Source organism: Cetorhinus maximus, chromosome 6 (assembly GCF_964194155.1).
Source record: "Cetorhinus maximus chromosome 6, sCetMax3.hap1.1, whole genome shotgun sequence".
NCBI lineage: Eukaryota > Metazoa > Chordata > Chondrichthyes > Lamniformes > Cetorhinidae > Cetorhinus > Cetorhinus maximus.
The window spans coordinates 156,491,216-156,509,823 of NC_135884.1; the positions used below are offsets into that span (position 1 = coordinate 156,491,216).

The window sequence follows — 18,608 nt, forward strand, 5'->3', positions numbered from 1 at the left end:
TCCAATCCCCTTGCAATAAAGGCCAACATGCCATTTGCCTTCCGAATTGCTTGCTGCACCTGCATGCTAACTTTCTGTGTTTCCTGTACAAGCAAACCCAAGCCTCTTTGAACATCAACACTTACAGATTTCTCACCTTTTCAAAAATATTCTGCTTTTCTATTCTTATGGCCAAGGTGAATAACTTCCCACTTCCCCACATTATACTCCATCTGCCATCTTGTTGCCTACTCACTTAACCTGTCTATATCTCTTTACAGCCTCTGAGTCCTCCCCACAGCTTACCTTCCCACCTAGCTTGGTATCATCAGCAAACTTAGAAACATTACTCTCTGTCTCTTCATCCAAGTCATTAACATAGATTGTAAATAGCTGGGGACCCAGCATTGATCCTTGCGACACTCCACTATTCACTACCTGCTAACTTGAAAAAGTCCCATTTATGCCCACTCTCTGCTTCCTGTCCTTTAACCAATCCTCTATCCATGCTAAAATATCACCCCCGAACTCCATGAGTCCTTATCTTGCCTATGATGTTTTTTGTGCTGCACCTTACCGAATGCCTTTTGGAAATTCAAGCATACTACATATTCTGGTTCCCCTTTATCTACCCTACTAGTTACATCCTCAAAAACCTCTAATAAATGTGTTAAACAAGATTTCCCTCTAGTAAAACCATGTTGACTTGTTCTAATCATACTATGCCTTTCTAAGTGCATTGTTGAGACTTCATTGAAACATATACAAAATTCTTAAGGCACTCGACAGGGTAGACACTGAGAGGTTGTTTCCCCAGCTTAAGAGTCTAGTAGTAGGGGGCACAGCTATTTAGAACTGAGATGAGGAGAAATTTCTTCACTCACGGTTGTGAATTTTTGGAATTCTTTCTACCTTTAAGAGGACTGTGGATGCTCAGTTGATGAGTATATACAAACTGAGATTTGATTGGACACTAAAGAATTTGAAAGATATGAGAAGTTCGGTTGCGATCGTATTGAATGGTGAAGCAGGCACAATGAGCTAAATGGCCTACCTGTGCTTCTATTTCTTAAGTAGGTCACACCTTAATCTTCTATGTTCAAGGGAATACCAGCCCAGTTTAAGCAGTACATACTACAAAATGGACTGCAGAAACCAACCAAGGTTTCTTCTGCAAGGTTTCACCCCATCGTGCAGAGAGTGGGCATAAACAGGACTTTTTCAAGTTAGCAGGTAGTGAATAGTGGAGTGTCGCAAGGATCAGTGCTGGAGACTCAGCTATTTACAATCTATACTAATTACTCCGATGAAGAGACAGAGAGTAATGTTTCTAAGTTTGCTAATGATACCAAGCTAGGTGGGAAGGTAAGCTGTGGGGAGGACTCAGAGAGGCTGTAAAGAGATAATGACAGGTTAAGTGAGTGGGCAACAAGATGGCAGATGGAGTATAATGTAGGGTAACATTAAACAAGATGGTGGATGGAGTATAATGTAGGGTAACATTAAACAAGATGGTGGATGGAGTATAATGTAGGGTAACATTAAACAAGATGGTGGATGGAGTATAATGTAGGGTAACATTAAACAAGATGGTGGATGGAGTATAATGTAGGGTAACATTAAACAAGATGGCAGATGGAGTATAATGTAGGGTAACATTAAACAAGATGGCGGATGGAGTATAATGTAGGGTAACATTAAACAAGATGGTGGATGGAGTATAATGTAGGGTAACATTAAACAAGATGGCGGATGGAGTATAATGTAGGGTAACATTAAACAAGATGGCGGATGGAGTATAATGTAGGGTAACATTAAACAAGATGGTGGATGGAGTATAATGTAGGGTAACATTAAACAAGATGGTGGATGGAGTATAATGTAGGGTAACATTAAACAAGATGGTGGATGGAGTATAATGTAGGGTAACATTAAACAAGATGGTGGATGGAGTATAATGTAGGGTAACATTAAACAAGATGGTGGATGGAGTATAATGTAGGGTAACATTAAACAAGATGACAGATGGAGTATAATGTAGGGTAACATTATTTGCGCTCTGAGCCTTTTAGGGGATTGAATGATTGGACGAAAGAGTAATGATGAGATTTCAACTAAAACAAGAGGCAAAAGAAATTGTCCTTGAGGTAAAAGGCAGTGTAACCATCTGTCTGAGTGTCCCTTCCACATTCCTCACGTTACTCTGTTTTCAGGGGTGCTGAGCTACTTGAAAGAAACCTTCACACACACCCCAAGTTTCGACATGAGCCCATCGATGCAGAACATGCTTATCCGCTTGATGTTAGCACAAGCCCAGGAATGTGCCTTTGAGAAGATGGTGCTGCCCGGAATTCGCAACCAATACTTCAACCTGCTGCAGGTGGCACAGGAAGCTGCCAGGGTACGTTACATGCTTGGGTTTTTAATTCATGTGATGTGAATATTGTCGGCATTTATTTCCCATGCCCTTTGAAGGTGGTGGTCAGCCATCTTGAATATAGCTGAGTGGCATTTTAGAGGGCATTTAAGAATTAATCACACTGCTGTGGCTGTGGAGTCACGTGTAGGCCAGACCAGGTAAGGACGGCAGATTTCCTTCCCTAAAGGCCACTTGTAAAAACCCATCTGCTTCATTACAATTCGGTACATGCTCATCATTACTGAGACTAGCTTTATAATTCCAGATTTATTTAATCCCCAGCTGCTAGGATTTGAACTTGTGTTCAGATTATTTACTGGGGCCTCTGGACTGCTTCTCCAGTACATACGAAATAGGAGCAGGAGTAGGCCATTCGGCCCCTCGAGCCTGCTTCGCCATTCAATAAGATCATGGCTGATCTGTTTGGGTTTTGATTTCCACATTCTCATCTACACCTGATAACCTTAGATTCTTGTTAGGCAAGGAAATCAATCTACCTCACCTTAAAAATATTCAGTGACCCCGCCTCCACCACCTTCTGAGGCAGAGTTTTCCAAAGTTGCGCAACCCTCACAGAAAAAAATTCTCCTCATCTCTGTCCTAAAAGGGAGGCCTCTAATTTTAAAGCAGTGCCCCCTAGTTCTAGACTCACCCACAAGAGGAAACATCCTTTCCACGTCCACCTTGTCAAGTTCATATGTAACATAGTCACTCTGTTATCCCCTCGTGCCAACAACTGTAATGGGTGATACCTCCCGCTAGGGTGTGTCTGTGGCTAATTCTCCACCTTGTGCTGTGGATTTGCTGTGAAAGGCCCATGCAACAGGACACGGACTGGATGAGGGAAGTGAAGTGATGATTAATACTAACTTGGAATTTAAAGAAATTTCACAAGCTCAGGGCATCCCACAGCTTTTGCAGCCAATGGAGTGTTTTTGAAAGATAGGGCGGGATTTTCTGCCCCTGCAGGAAGTCAGTGGACTTTCGGCTGGGCCCCCACAACGGGATCGGAAAATCCCGGCCACGGTCATTGTCCTGTGGGGAATCACAGCAGGCGGTCAGCGCACAGCAGGCGGTCTGCGCACAGCAGGCGGTCTGCGCACAGCAGGCGATCTGCGCACAGCAGGCGGTCTGCGCACAGCAGGCGGTCTGCGCACAGCAGGCGGTCTGCGCACAGCAGGCGGTCTGCGCACAGCAGGCGATCTGCAGGCATGATCGTTGATTTTGAAAATTGAATTTTATTTGAGCAGTGTTAGCTGACTTGGTTAATGCTTCTTTCCTGGATTTCCTAGGTGTCCGATGTGTACAGCCACATTAACCAGTCCATCACACAGGCTCCAATCAAGGAGCATGTTCCCCCAGCGTGGTCCTACACTGTCCAGGTGAAGCTGGAGCATTACAGAGCACTGGCGCATTATTTTGTGGCTATTGCAATGCTGGATCACCAATGTGAGTACTGGGAGCTGCCAGGCTTGGAGGGGGTGGGTGGGGACAGGTGGCCAGATGGAGGCCAGTTGTATATGTTTACCTTGATGCCCTCCATAATCAAATAGCCAGCTAATGCTGACTGTCGGAGATTTTTTTATTCTTTCATGGGATGTGGGCGTCACTGACTGGGCCAGTATTTATTGCCCATCCCTCGTTGCCTTTGAGAAGGTGGTGGTGAGCTGCCTTCTTGAATCGCTGCAGTGGGCGAGGTGATGGAGCCTATGAATTAATCAAGGTGTATGGAGAAGGACAATCTGTAAACTATCGAGTAGCAGGTAGTATGTTCAGTGTTGGTGTTCTCTCACCGTGTGTGCGTGTGTGTGTGTTGCAGTGAATGCTCGGGATGACGCTGACCAACAGGAGATGCTGCTCTCTAAGCTGTACGATGCAATGCCTGATGGCCTCGCACCATTGTCTATCCTCCAGAGCAAAGAAGAACGCAAACGTGTAGGTAAGAAACTGCTGCCTGCACTCCGGAGATTGGTTTGGAGCAGAGTAAGCAAGTTCTGGCTGTAAGAATTGCTTCCCTTAACAAATCCTTGTTTGTCCTTGAATAATTTTGCACTTTTCTCCATAACATTGTGTCACAGAATCTCACAGCGCAGAAGAGGCCCTTCGGCCCATCGAGTCTGCACCAACACATGAGAAACATCTGACCTACCTACCTAATCCCATTTACCAGCACTAGTCCCATAGCCTTGAATGTTATAACATGTCAAGTGCTCATCCAGGTACTTTTTAAAGGATGTGAGGCAACCCGCCTCCACCACCCTCTCAGGCAGTGCATTCCAGACCGTCACCACCCTCTGGGTAAAAAAGTTTTTCCTCACATCCCCCCTAAACCTCCTGCCCCTCACCTTGAACTTATGTCCCCTTGTGACTGACCCTTCAACTAAGGGGAACAGCTGCTCCCTATCCACCCTGTCCATGCCCCTCATAATCTTGTACATCTCGATCAGGTCGCCCCTCAGTCTTCTCTGCTCCAACGAAAACAACCCAAGTCTATCCAACCTCTCTTCATAATTTAAATGTTTCATCCCAGGCAACATCCTGGTGAATCTCCTCTGCACCCCCTCCAGTGCAATCACATCCTTCCTATAATGTGGTGACCAGAACTGCACACAGCACTCCAGCTGTGGCCTCACCAAGGTTCTATACAACTCCAAAATGACCTCCCTACTTTTGTAATCTATGCCTCGATTGATAAAGGCAAGTGTCCCATATGCCTTTTTCACCACCCCACTAACATACCTCTCCGCCTTCAGAGATCTATGGACACACACGCCAAGGTCCCTTTGTTCCTCAGAACTTCCTAGTGCCATGCTGTTCATTGAATACTTCCTTGTCAAATTACTCCTTCCAAAGTGTATCACCCCACACTTTTCAGGGTTAAATTCCATCTGCCACTTATCTGTTCATTTGACCATCCCGTCTATATCTTCCTGTAGCCCAAGACAGTCAACCTCACTATTAACCACCCGGCCAATCTTTGTGTCATCCGCAAACTTACTAATCCTACCCCCGACATAGTCATCAATGTTGTGATGATTTTTTCCAAAAAATCATTGAGGTTAGTCTCACTGGCCTGTACTTACTCAGTCTGTCCACTCCTCTCTTTTTAAACAATGTTTGCAGTCCTCTGGCACTGCACCTGTGGCTGGAGAGGATTGGAAAATGATGCTCAGGGCCTATGCTATTTCCTGCTGTGCTTCTTTTAACTGCCAGGGATTCATTGCATCTGGGCCTAGTGATTTATCCACTTTCAAAGATACTAACCCCCTTTAATATGTCCTCTCTCTGTTTACCTCATCCAACATTTCACACTCCTCCTCTTTAACTACAATGACTGCATCTTCCCCTTTTGTAAAGACAGATATAAAATAAGAATCATGCCCACATCTTCTGCCTCCACACACCAGTTAACTTTTTGTTCTCTAATAGGCCCTATCCTTTCCTTAATTATCCTCTCGCTTTTTATGTATTTATAAAACTGAGTTCTCCTTCATTTTACTTACCAATATTTTTTTTCATGCCTTTTCTCTGTTTCCCTCATTTCTTTGTTAGCGAAAGCCCTCCTCTTCTCCACTCCTCGAGGCTTTCTGCAGTATCGAGCTCTCAGTGTCTGACACATGCTTCCCTTTTGTTTGCTTTATCCTACTCTATATGTCCTTTGACATCCTGGAGTGTATACATTTGGGATTCCCACCCATTTTCTTTGTGCTGATATATTTGTTCTGAACCCTCGCTAAATTCTCCTAGAATGTAAAGCACCTCTGACTGCTCTGACACTAATTTCCCTTAGAGAGAGAGAGAGAGGTTTTTAAACGTTTGCAGATTTGAAAATCTGAAATATTGTAGTGAATGGGTTAGTCGGTTAGGAAATAAAAGCTTCATTCTGAGCTGAGACTGTTATTGGTCAGTCAGTATTGAACCCTTCCTCATACATGTCCTGTATCTACAGGGAAAGCTCATCTAAGGAAAGCCATAATGGGACATGAGGAGGCCATGAGGGTTCAGAACCTCTGCAAGCCTCTGAGGAAGAACGAGATCCTTCAGGAGATTCTGAGAGTTTCCCATAAACGCTCACTCACCAAGTATTCTGAACACGATCAAGAGGACGATTTTGACATGATGAACGCTCCCAACATAATCGGTACACTTGCCGCCTCTCTCAGTGTGCATCTCTCTTATTCTGATACATTTCTCCGTCACCGTCACTCTGGTCCTGTGTGATTTATTGATTATATTGTGGGGTTTTTTCTCCTCGCAGCTAAAAGTGATCAAAAGATTGAAGTTGTGCAGCCGCAATTCTCCAAGGTGAAAGTGGTGGATTTTTTCCACAAGCTGGTACGTGTTACAGGCTGAAGGATGGGGTTGGGGAGCCGGGGGGAGGATGGGGAGCGGGGGCCGGGGGGAGGATGGGGAGTGGGGAGCGGGGGCCGGGGGGGAGGGTGGGGAGTGGGGAGCGGGGGCCGAGGGGAGGATGGGGAGGATGGGGAGCGGGCCGAGGCTCAGGACTGGGAGTTCACCCACTTACTGCCAAGTGTAACTCCCAATATCCAGCTTTCCACCAACACTTTCCTGTAAACCTTTCCCTCTGCTCAAGACACTGACTATTCTACCATGATGGTCATTCTCACCTGAGTGGACATCCTTTGTCTCCATAATGAGCGGACAGGCTGATCGATTTGGAAATAGTGGTCCTGGCTGAACTCTGTCCTGTCCCTGTTAGGGAACTATTTCAGCAATGATTGTTGGACAATGATCAGGATTCCTGACTGACTCCCCCAGGTTCCCCCACCCCCCCCGACCCCAAACACTGAAACTCCATTTCTACTAAGAGCGGTTGCTGCTTGAGTAGATTAGATTGCTGGAGTCACGAAGCAGATTGTGTAGATTAGAGCCACACTCAGTGGTACAGTTGCTGAATAAGGAAATCAGTGTTATATAAAAATACAGCACAGAACAGATTCGAAAGTTCTGTACCAGTGTTTATGCTCCATACAAACGTTCTTCTATCCATCTTCACCTCAGCATATCAGCTGTCAGTTTTTAACGAGTTGTGTGTCTCCGTGGGCAATGTTCAGTGGAGGAGTCAGTCGGGTGTTGTTTGAGACTCTGCCCACTTTCACTGTAGCTCATGGGCTTGTGTTACACATCTGCCTTCGCGAACAGTGACCTGGCGCTCCACACTGCGTTTAACTTTTCCTCTTCAGTCCTTTCAACTAATGGCTCCCAGCATTTCCACAGCACAGGGGAAAGGCAGCAGCTCCCTGTTGGTCAGTAACAGGAGGCAATTCAGTGGGGCGGAGGGATTGTCCGAGAAGTTGATTTGAGACTTTTTGAGGGAGGTAATGAAGCAGGAAAAGTGCTGGGCTGGAGAGTAGGAAAGGGAACGGTGGTGACTGAAGCATTAGTCTTCAGGCATTCAGGGGCAGGCCTGCTTTCCTAGGCTTCTGCTGATGGGCTTCTTGAAACACTGACCTGCTCTTCAAATGATGCTGTGTGATCTTTTACATCCATCTGAGAATGTAGACACAGCCTTAGAAAGGTCTTCCCAACAGTTCAGCGCTTGCTCAGCACGGGGAGTGTCAGCCTGGATTGTGTGTTGAGTTCTCTGGAGTGAGACTGGAACCCACCAGGCTGGATGCCACCCACTGAGGCACAGCTGAATCCTGAGGCTGTCTGACATGTGTCCGGCTGGACACTAGCTGGTGAGCTTCCCCTGGGTCCAATATTTCTTCCTCAAACCAGCACAGCCAAAAACACATTGAGTGGCCATTAATCTCACTGGCACAGGAAGATCCCACAAATGGCACTTACTAGAAATGCAAGTATTTTATTGAATCAGTTTCTCAGGCGTGTCGTTAACTGCAGTTGTTTCTCTCAGGGCCCGCTTAATGTGTTCTCGGCTAAACAGAAATGGACAGCACCTCGTAAAATCCACTTGATGCCAGGGGTCCAGGATCAAGGATTCACACTCCAGGGAGAGTCAGCGGTGCAGGTTATGAGCTTGGATCCAACCTGCGATGCTGCTGTAAGTAAAGCCTTAATTTTCTCTGCTTAAAAACCTGTTGTTTGAAAGCAAACATCACCTGCTATTTAATTTATTTCTCACTCCCATCTGTCCATTGGGTAGAGTTTCTGTGTCGGGCTGGTGGATCTCAGCCTCGACATTCTGCTTCTGCACACTTTCCTGGAACAGGGAAGGTATTGCCACAACAGAGCTGGTGCTCTGATCACTGCAGGGAGGCAGAGTCGGACTTGGCCTATGTGACCCACCCCTTCTTCTGCCTTTTACCAAAACTGAAGTCCCTGCCAGCGATCAAACTAGACTCACAGGAAGATCCACACGGATCAGGTTTCAGGCCTAAGCACCCGCTGGGAGGGCAGACAGAGCTGGCAAGAGTTTCACAAGTTGACATTCCAACCTCCTTCTCTGTCCTTTCCTCCAACACCATCCCCTCCCCATCCCTAAGGCAACCCTAGTGTGAGTTAGGTTAATGCATCAGTGATTGGGAGTCCAGACTCTGTGTGTCCGTGTCTCAATTTCTCTCTCCTTTCAGCGGTCGGGGCTGAGGGATGGAGATATCATTGTGTCCGTCGCAGGGAAAGACTGTAAATGGAATTCGGTGAGTGAGGTGATTAAGATGCTGAAGGAGATACCGGAAGATGGACAAGACATTCAGGTTATCAGCCTTCAAGGACTGGAGACTGTGCAGCTGGTGAGTGACTGTGAGCAATTGTCAGATCCCACTGGCTCGATGTATAGGATTCTGCATAGAGATGATGAAATTCAGTGGAGTAGGTACACAATGACAGCACTGATCACTCTGCTCAATATCCTAATGAGAATCTGTCTAGCAGACAGGATCCAATCCTGCTGGCTGGGTTGAGTTAGCTGTTGTAGCTGAGTTTCTGTTTCACAGTCCCGATCCTGGGAGGGAAGTGGGGGAAGAACAGTAATCCAGCCTGGGTCCTCGCTCCTGGTTGACATCCATAACCCAGGAAAATGTCAGTATAGCCAGAGTAGGGATCAGAATGAACCTGGCTTCTCTTTGGTTCTTTTGTTTCTTTTGATTCTCTTTGTTATTGTTTGACTCTGACTGTTGACTCATCCTTGCACTGCGACTATCCAAACATATTAACATCTGAATTAGGAGCAGGAGGAGGCCACTCGGCCCCTCGAACCTGCTCCACCATTCAATAAGATCATGGCTGATCTGATTGTAACCTCAACCCCACATTCCCACCCACCCGATAACCTTTCACCTCCTTGCTTATCAAGAATCTATCTACCACTGCCTTAAAAATATTCAAAGACTCTGCTTCCACCCCCTTTTCAGGAAGACAGTCCCAAAGACTCTCAACCCTCAGAGAAAAAAATTTCTCCTCATCTCTGTCTTAAATGAGCGACCCCTTATTTTTAAACAATGGTCCCTAGTTCTAGATTCTCCCACAAGAGGAAACATCCTCTCCACATCCACCCTGTCAAGACCCTTCAGGATCTTATATGTTTCAATCAAGTCACCTCTTATTCTTCTAAACTCCAGTGGATACAAGCCCAGTCTGTCCAACCTTTCCTCATAAGACAACCCACCCATTCCAGGTATTAGTCTGGTAAACCTCCGAACTGCTTTCAACGCGTTTACATCCTTCCTTAAATAAGGTGACCAATACTGTACGCAGAATTCCAGATGTGGTCTCACTAGTGCTCTGTATAACTGAAGCATAACCTCCCTACTTTTGTATTCATTCCCCCTCGCAATAAATGATCACATTCTATTACCTTTCTTAAGTATTTGGTGTACTTACAGACTAGCCTTTTGTGATTCATGCACTAGGACACCCAGATCCCTCTGCACCTCAGAGCTCTGCAATATCTCACCATTTAGATAATAAGCTTCTCTTTTATTTTTCCTGCCAAAATGGACAATTTCACATTTTCCCACATTATACTCCATTTGCCAGATCCTTGTCCATTCATTCGCTTAACCTATCTATATCTGTTTGTAGCCTCCTAATGTCCTCTTCACAACCTACTTTCCTACCAATCACGTGTCATCAGCAAATTTAGCAACCATTCCATCCATCCCTTCATCCAAATTGTTTATATAAATTGTAAAGTTGGGGTCCCAGCGCTGATCCCTGTGGCACAGCACTCGTATATCTTGCCAACCAGAAAATGACTCATTTATGCCTACTCTGTTTCCTGTTAGCTAGCCAAACTTCTATCCATGCCAATATGTTACCCCCCTACACCATGAGCCTTTATTTTCTGCAATAACCTTTGATGTGGCACTTTATCAAATGCCTTCTGGAAATCTAAATGCAGTACATCTACTGGTTCCCCTTTATCCAGAGCACATGTTACTTCCTCAAAGAACTCCAGTGTATTGGTTAAATGTGATTTCCCTTTCACAAAACCATGTTGACTCTGCCTGATTACCTTGAATTTTTCTAAGTGCCCTGGTATAACATCTTTAATAATAGCTTCTAATATTTTCCCTGTGACAGATGTTAGGCTAACTGGCCCATAGTTTCCTGCTTTCTGTCTCCCTCCCTTTTTTGAAGAAAGGAGTTACGTTCACTATTTTCTAATCTAATAGAACCTTCCCCCGAATCTAGGGAATTTTGGAAAATTAAAACCTACACATCAACTATCTCACTAGCCACTTCAAGACCCTGGGATGAACAAATGGGTTTGTGAGTGGAGTACGGCTGACTCCATGACTGGTGAGCTGTTGTTGCCAGAAGGCATAGGTAGGAGAGAGAAGAGGATGTGCATGTGCGTTTTGTATTGCAGACTGATTCAGTACACTGCCTCCTCTACTGTGCTCTTTACCTTGGCCACTGAGGGAGCACTCCATCTACTGCCATATACACAGGCTTCCGGAGCATCTTGACTGAGCTGGGTTCCTTGCCACACTTTTTTTTCCCCTCCTTGAACCACTCCAAGAGAAGTTGTGACTGTTGGAGTGTTGCTGCAGTCACCAGAGTGCTGATCTTTATTTTCATTCACAGAATGTGGGCGTTGCTGGCTGGGCCAGCATTTATTGCCCATCCCTAATTGCCCTTGAGAAGGTGGTGGTGAGCTGCCTTCTTGAACCACTGCTGTCCATGTGGTGTAGGTACACCCTCAGTGCTGTTAGGGAGGGAGTTCAAGGATTTTGACCCAGCGACAGTGAAGGAATGGCGATATATTTCCAAGTCAGGATGGTGAGAGACTTGGAGGGGAACTTGCAGATGGTGGTGTTCCCATCTATCTGCTGCCATTGTCCTTCTAGATGGTAGTGGTTGTGGGTTTGGAAGATGCTGTCTAAGGAGCGTTGGTGAATTCCCGCAGTGCATCTTGTAGATGGTACACACTGCTGCTACTGTGTGTCGGTGGTGGAGGGAGTGAATGATTGTGGATGTGGTGCCAATCGAGCGGGGCTGCTTTGTCCTGAATGGTGTTGAGCTTCTTGAGTGTTGTTGGAGCTGCACTCATCCAGGCAAGTGGGGAGTATTCCATCACACTCCTGACTTGTGCCTTGTAGATGATGGACAGGCTTTGGGGATCTGCTCGGGAGGTAATGAACAAGCTCAAGGGGCTAAATGGCCTTTCCTATTCCTCATCAGTGCAAATCAACAAGTCTTTGGATTGTGAGCATCACAGTTTTGCCTGATGTGTCCCAATGTCGATGTGCATTTCCAGTTAGAGCATCACAAGCATCCTTCCAGCTACATAAGATGGTGCACTTTTGCTGATGGCTGAAGAGACTAATCCGTGAGAAGCAGGTTCTGCCACAAGTGCTGCATAGGAGCAGAATGTTTGGTTTCCCCCACCCCCATTGTGCAGAGTGCGCTGGCTAGCTTTAGGATGCCATTTAGCTGCCCAGCAGTGACCGGGTGACTTGCTGCAGATGCTGCGGGGGGTGGAAATGGAGCTGGCTGTTTTTACACTGACCTGCCGGGGATATCGGATTGGGCTGGTGTGACCTTGGTATCCGGTTCTCCAGCTGTTTCTGGCCTAGTCCTGATGATCTCAGCCCCAGCTGTACAGCTTTACTTTGTTTCTGTGCAGTGGTGTCCTTCCAACTGTAATGCAAATGAGTTCTTTAAGCTGTGGTTACTGTACACAGGGATCAGGTGAGCGTGTCCTCAGCTGTCCCGCTTGGCCTCATGTCAATAAACACTTTGGGATTGAGGATTCTATTAAAAACAGTGTGTGTGTGTGTGTTAAGCCAATGATTGTACCTGTAGGATTGAGTAGATTGAGAAAGCTTTGATTATTCCTGAGACTCTGCAGGGGTGACAGAACTTTTTCCACCCTTCCACTTTTCCCCAAAAACCCCAACAAGTTTCAGCTTCTCACTGCCTGCAGTATAACTGCTTTCTTTTATTCTTTCATGGGATGTGGGCATCACTGACGAGGCCAACATTTGTTGCCCATCGCTAACTACCCTTGAATTGAATGGTTTGCTGGACCATCTCAGAGGCAATTAAGAGTCACCCACATTGCTGTGGGTCTGGAGTCACATGTAGGCCGGGTAAAGGCACAAGAAATAGGAGCAGGAGTGGACCTTTCGGCCCATCGAGCCTGCTCCGCCATTCAGTACCATCATGGCTAATCTTGGACTTCAACTGCATTTTCTCACCCGCTCCCCATATCCCTTAATTCCCTGAAAGACCAAAACTCTGTCTATCCCAGCCTTAAATGTATTCAATGATGGAGCATCCACAACCCTCTGGGGTAGAGAATTCTAAAGATTCACAACCCTTTGAGTGAAGTAATTTCTCCTCATCTCAGTCCTAGACAATCGGCCCCTTATCCTGAGACTGTGCCCCAGTGTTTTAGATTCCTCCGACCAGCGGAAACAATCTCTCAGCATCCACCCTGTCAAACCCTTTCAGGATTTTATAGGTTTCAATGAGATCACCTTTCGTCCTTCTAAACTCCAGAAAATATCGGCCCAATTTACTCGGCCCCTCATCATAGGACAACCCCCTCATCCCAGGGACCAAAATAAGGATGGTAGCTTTCCTTTCCCAAAGGACATTAGTGAACCAGATGGGGTTTTTACAATAATCGATGATAGTTTCCTGGTCACCATTACTGAGACTAGCTTTTCAATTCCAGATTTTAGTCATTGAATTTAAATTTCACCAGCTGGTGTGTGGGATTTGAACCCATGTCCCCAGAGCAAAGGCCTGGGCCCCTGGATTACTGGTGACATTAACACTACACCCCTGTGTCCCCATAAATTGCAGTCGGAACTCTGTAAATATTTCCAGTATTTATTCCATCAAGCCACACTCGAATGGAAATGACCAGAAACTTCAAGAAATATTGGCCCAAGCAGGGAAATGCTAAAATTGTATTCCTATTTTAAGGGGGTTTATTATAAATGAGTAGTTTCAGTCCTAACTATTTATCCCATGTAACTCACTCCATACCTATTTATTTTTGTATATAACATTGTACTCCCCCTTGCTTTGATTTCCGGTCTTGCCCTGTACACTGTCTAACGGTGTAATTAAATCTGATGTTTTGGAGTCGTCTCCTGAATAAACAGTCGAGTTTGTTTACCGGGATGTGTTTATCTGCTGCTAATTACTGGTCTCTTTCTCCTCCCCTCAAAACACCCTGTACCCTGTTGAATAATGATCTCTCACTCACACACAGAGAGAGAGACAGGGTGCTTTAAGGGAGTTTCTATTGTAGAACTGTTCAGATTGTTAAATGTGCATAGTATCCTTGCTGTAGCTGACAAAAGGTCAAATATTGGTCTGCAAGAATTATAAAGCATGGCAATAAATGGGAGGGGGAAGGGTTCCTCTTTAATGAAAAGCAGGAACATGTTTTGGTCTTCCTCTAAACCTTGGTAATGAGCTTGCAACTTTCCAACCTGTGACTTCCCATTGTCACATAGCAACTTGCTAATTACAGAGGGGAAATTAGTTTGTTATTGAGAAGCCTCCAGTTTTTACCAATGGAGATGGTTTAGCAAATAATTCATATCTTTCAGGCGTAGGCAGCTCATTGACTGATCTTGGCAATTTTAAAATTCCTTGCTAATGTTTTTTTCCCTTCTGATCTCAGCCCAAGTGTGCGACGTACTATGGTGGGTTACCCAAGACTTATTCATTGACGTGCTTGACTCTGGATGATGGGAAAAGCAGGAAGGGCAAGAAAGTGGTGAAGAAACTGTCATTCCTGAACTGGGGCAATAAGAACACAAAGAAGACAGCGAGTACAGTCAGCCTTCCCTCGGCCGTGGATAGCAGCCCCCAGCAAGTCCCTGACAGCACTGCCCACATCCCAGACGCATCGGATGGGAGCTCTCTGTACTGAGGGGCCCTGTCTACTGACTGGGCTCCTGATTCGAGCTCCTAAAGCTTTGTAGACAATTCTACCCTGTCTACGCTCTCGTTTGGACCATAAGCCAATAAGTGGAGGCTTCCTGAATTGTGTCTGAGGGGTACAGATGTGCATGGTTTATCTCCCACACCATGTCCTTGCAGGTGCAGTATCTCTCCTGCTTGAAGTCCAGCTATTTAATCTCTACTCTTGCTATGCAGCTCAATGAATCTGTCTGAATGTGTAGCCCTCGCACACATTTCTATAACTGACAATCAGCTGATCACTTTCTCCCCAGAACTAGCTCATGACTCATGTCCTACAGCATAACTGAGGTGTTCCAGCTCTATCACATCTGATTGCTAGTGAGTTGTTAGGGACTTCACAGCCTCTATGTAGTGTCTGTATGTATTGCTCTTATGAAACACTACACGCTTGGATTTAAGCTTCTTGATGGGTATGGAGTTGACATACAAGGAGGGGAGAGGGTCAGGACACTTCATTCTGACAAACTCTCCTCAGTTTGTCATTATCCAGAACTATAGAACTTCTGATTGCTGTGATCGATTATGATCCTCTTTGGTACACACCCCAGAAATGGGGTCAAAGGCCAAAGGTGAATTGGCATCCCTCTCGCACATTCAAACCACTGAAGAATGAACAGCAAGCTGATTCCTTTCTATTTAAAAGGAAATTAAACAAATGCTTTGGATTCTTGAGGTTGTATGGTCAATACTATATTCTGTTAGTTTATAAATACTATCTACAGGGTAGATTTAAAATATTACTGTTTGATACTCAAATGAAAATTGTGCCTTAATTTAACAATTAGAATATAAATCTTAAACAGCAAGTCTGATTTATTTTTGGGTACGTGCCATTGGGTTAACTGCATTGTTTAACCAGGGTCTGTGTGGGTTTAACTTATATATAAATACTTATTCAAGTGTTTTGTACAGAACTTGTCCTGTATCTAACAAGTTCATTTAATCGAGATGTGTAGATTTTGATCTTTTCACTAAGCTCTGCCCCTATTGTATGGTTTGCTGCACATTGTTCCATTCTGTGCTGTGATAGTGAGATTAATGCCCCTCTTTGATCTGACCATTAGAGGCACTGACCCCATCCCTCTGTAGGATAGGATCTATCCACCAAGAGATGGCACTTTCTGCTGGTGTTGGGAGTGCATTTACCCATCGAATGTGGAAGTGGTAAAAGAGCTCTCCCCCCCCGTTGAAGGTTTCGTGTTTATTTCTCCTTTACTATTAACTCTGTTAAACTGGTGCCTCCTATGAGGATTCCGTTTCTATTTAAACTCTGTCCCACCAGTACAAAAAGCTGCAGGAACAAATTACAACCCATACACAATAGAGAGATCCACACTTCTACTCCAGCAGACGCCCAGCTCACATCCTCTAGCTTTTGTTTTGTATTTGGATTATTTATGTTGTAATTACATCTGTAAAATGAGATTTTTTTTAATGTGTAGAAATTAAAGATTAAAATAAATGTACAATTGCTTGCCTGTTGTTAGAATCATACCTCTCAAGACTGAAGTTTTCTTTTGCAAAATGGAAGGATTTGGCATGATCTGGACATCTGGATGCTAACCTGGGATTTTTTAAAAAGGTCATAGGTTCACCTTGGGACTGTCAGCAAGCAGGCTTCTTCCAAGAAATCACCTGACCTTTATGGTACTTGAGAAGAAGTTGTTTGTGTTGAGCTGCAAAGCTTTTTAATTAATGAAAAGCTGGGAGACAAAAAAGGCAGTCACATGGGAGAGAGGAATAAAACTGAAGTTGTGAACAAGCTGAGGAAGGAAGGCTCCCTTGACTGGCTCCCTCTCTCTACCTTGCCTGCGATTGTGTGGGGCTATCAACCTGTAGCCAGAGAACCCTCGTCTGAGTGTAACTGGTCTGTATTTGGACCTGCAAAGGTGAGACCAGGTGGTGAGAACATCCAGGTATCCACTGGGACCAGTGGCCTGTCTTCACACGAGGGAACTCCAGGTCAACAGCGTCGAGACCCTGTGGACTTTATCCTTTATTTTATAACGCCCATTCTCAAAAGCCCATCTCTGCTGAGAGACTCTATCTGTTTGTCCTTTGTGTGTGTGTGTGCTGGGGATTTCTTTAGGAAGAGATAGATAGTTATACTTCCCAATTACTATTGTGTGTTATCCAGTACTTGCAACTTGTTCAAAGAAGTTTTATTTTAAAATAAATTAATCCTTCTGGGGTTTTTTGAAAGAAGCCTAGTCAGGGTCTATTCTGGGTACTAGAGGTATAGGAACACAATTGGCCATTTCAGTGAGTAAATTAAACATTTAAATTAATCGCACAGCCTGCAGAGTAGTTGGACTCGATAATTCGTGCACTCCTCCCATCTTGGTCACAATACTGTTATATATCTTGGGCTCGGTGACCAGTACAAGAATCAATGGCAAGTAGACCCACATCAGGAGAGAACTGGACTCGAGTAACCAGTCAAGCTGCGGAGAGGGACAGTTTCAGCCAATAACTCAGACCATACCCCACACACACACACAAGCAAATTGTCATGGGAAATTCTACTATGCTCTCCTAGCGATTCAAATGATCACAACAGCAGTGGGAGAAGAAAAGTTAGTACATAAGAACTAGAAGTAGGCAATTCAGCCCCTCGAGCCTGCCCTGCCATTCAATACGATCATGGCTGATCTCATTTCGGCCTCAACTCCAATTTCCCGCCCTCTCCCCATAACCTTTCAATCCGTTGCTAACTAAAAATCTGCCTATCTCCTCCTCAAATTTATTCAGTGTCCTGGCATCCACTGCACTCTGAGGTAGTGAATTCCACAGATTCACGACCCTTTGAGAAAAGTAATTCCTCCTCATCTCTGATTTAAATCTACCGCCCCTTAGCCTAAAACTATGGCCTCTCGTTCTAGAATGTCCAGAAGGGGAAACATCTGCTCCACGTCTACTTTGTCTATCCCCTTTAGCATCTTTTACTTTTATACCTCAATGAGATCTCCTCTCACCCTTCTAAACTCTAGCAAGTGGTCAATTTAGGGAACCGATTCTCTAGGGAGATGATGGAAGCAGATACTACGGATTTGTCCTGTCCAATAAAGTCTCCCTGGCTGCCTATTCCCCAGAGTAACCATTCCCAGATTCCAGTGCTTCTAACTGTTTAGTTACCTGTTCTGAACCCGAGCCACTGCCAGCACCTTCTCAGTGAGGTGAATTTCCTCACTTGCTGACATGTATGTTCTAACCCTGTGGCAATAAAGCTGGGTTGAGTTCAATCAGATAGGCACACTGTTGCAGAATCTAAAGTTCTGACTAATGCTGATGGAATGAGACCCGTCCTGTTTAGTTACACAGGGGAATAGGCAGCCATTTAGGGAATCAGAATGCTGCAAAGGTCTGAGCTGAAGCATTAACTCTGTTTCTCTCCCTGCGGATGTTGACTGACCTGAATGGTTCCAGCATTTTTTTTTTTCTTTATTGTAATGTTTTGTCAAATGTGAGAAATGGATCTATTTCTTTTCTTGCTGTTTTCCCCTAACAGGCTGTCAGACACTGGAATTGTCTGATTGTCTTTTTAGCCTGGAATTGAGTGTCTGGCTAGGCCATTTCAACCACATTGCTGTGGGTCTGGAGTCACATGTAGGCCAGACCGGGTAAGGACGGCAGATTTCCTTCCCTAAAGGACATTAGTGAACCAGATGGGTTTTTATAACAATCAATGACTAGCTTTCCATTCCAATTTTTAAAAATTAATTTAAATTCCACCAGCCACCATGGGTGAGACTTGAACCCACAGAATTGTTATGGTGCAGAAGGAGGGCACTTGGCCCATCGTGTCTGCACTGGCTCTCCAATTGAGCAACTC

The 18,608-nt window shown here is 45.1% G+C and overlaps 1 protein-coding gene across 2 annotated transcripts in view; it reads left to right on the forward strand.

The window, feature by feature from the left end:
* The window catches only part of rhpn2 (rhophilin, Rho GTPase binding protein 2), a 48,171-nt gene extending 31,922 nt beyond the window's left edge, over positions 1-16,249 (forward strand). For both annotated transcript variants that reach the window (XM_078544712.1, XM_078544713.1), the window contains 8 exons: positions 2,193-2,380; positions 3,691-3,847; positions 4,218-4,337; positions 6,348-6,539; positions 6,657-6,733; positions 8,277-8,423; positions 8,953-9,111; positions 14,472-16,249. In XM_078544712.1, coding sequence (XP_078400838.1) covers positions 2,193-2,380; positions 3,691-3,847; positions 4,218-4,337; positions 6,348-6,539; positions 6,657-6,733; positions 8,277-8,423; positions 8,953-9,111; positions 14,472-14,723 — 1,292 coding nt within the window. In that variant the 3' untranslated portion in view covers positions 14,724-16,249. The remainder of the gene's footprint in view (positions 1-2,192; positions 2,381-3,690; positions 3,848-4,217; positions 4,338-6,347; positions 6,540-6,656; positions 6,734-8,276; positions 8,424-8,952; positions 9,112-14,471) is intronic.
* Positions 16,250-18,608: the final 2,359 nt, after the last annotated feature.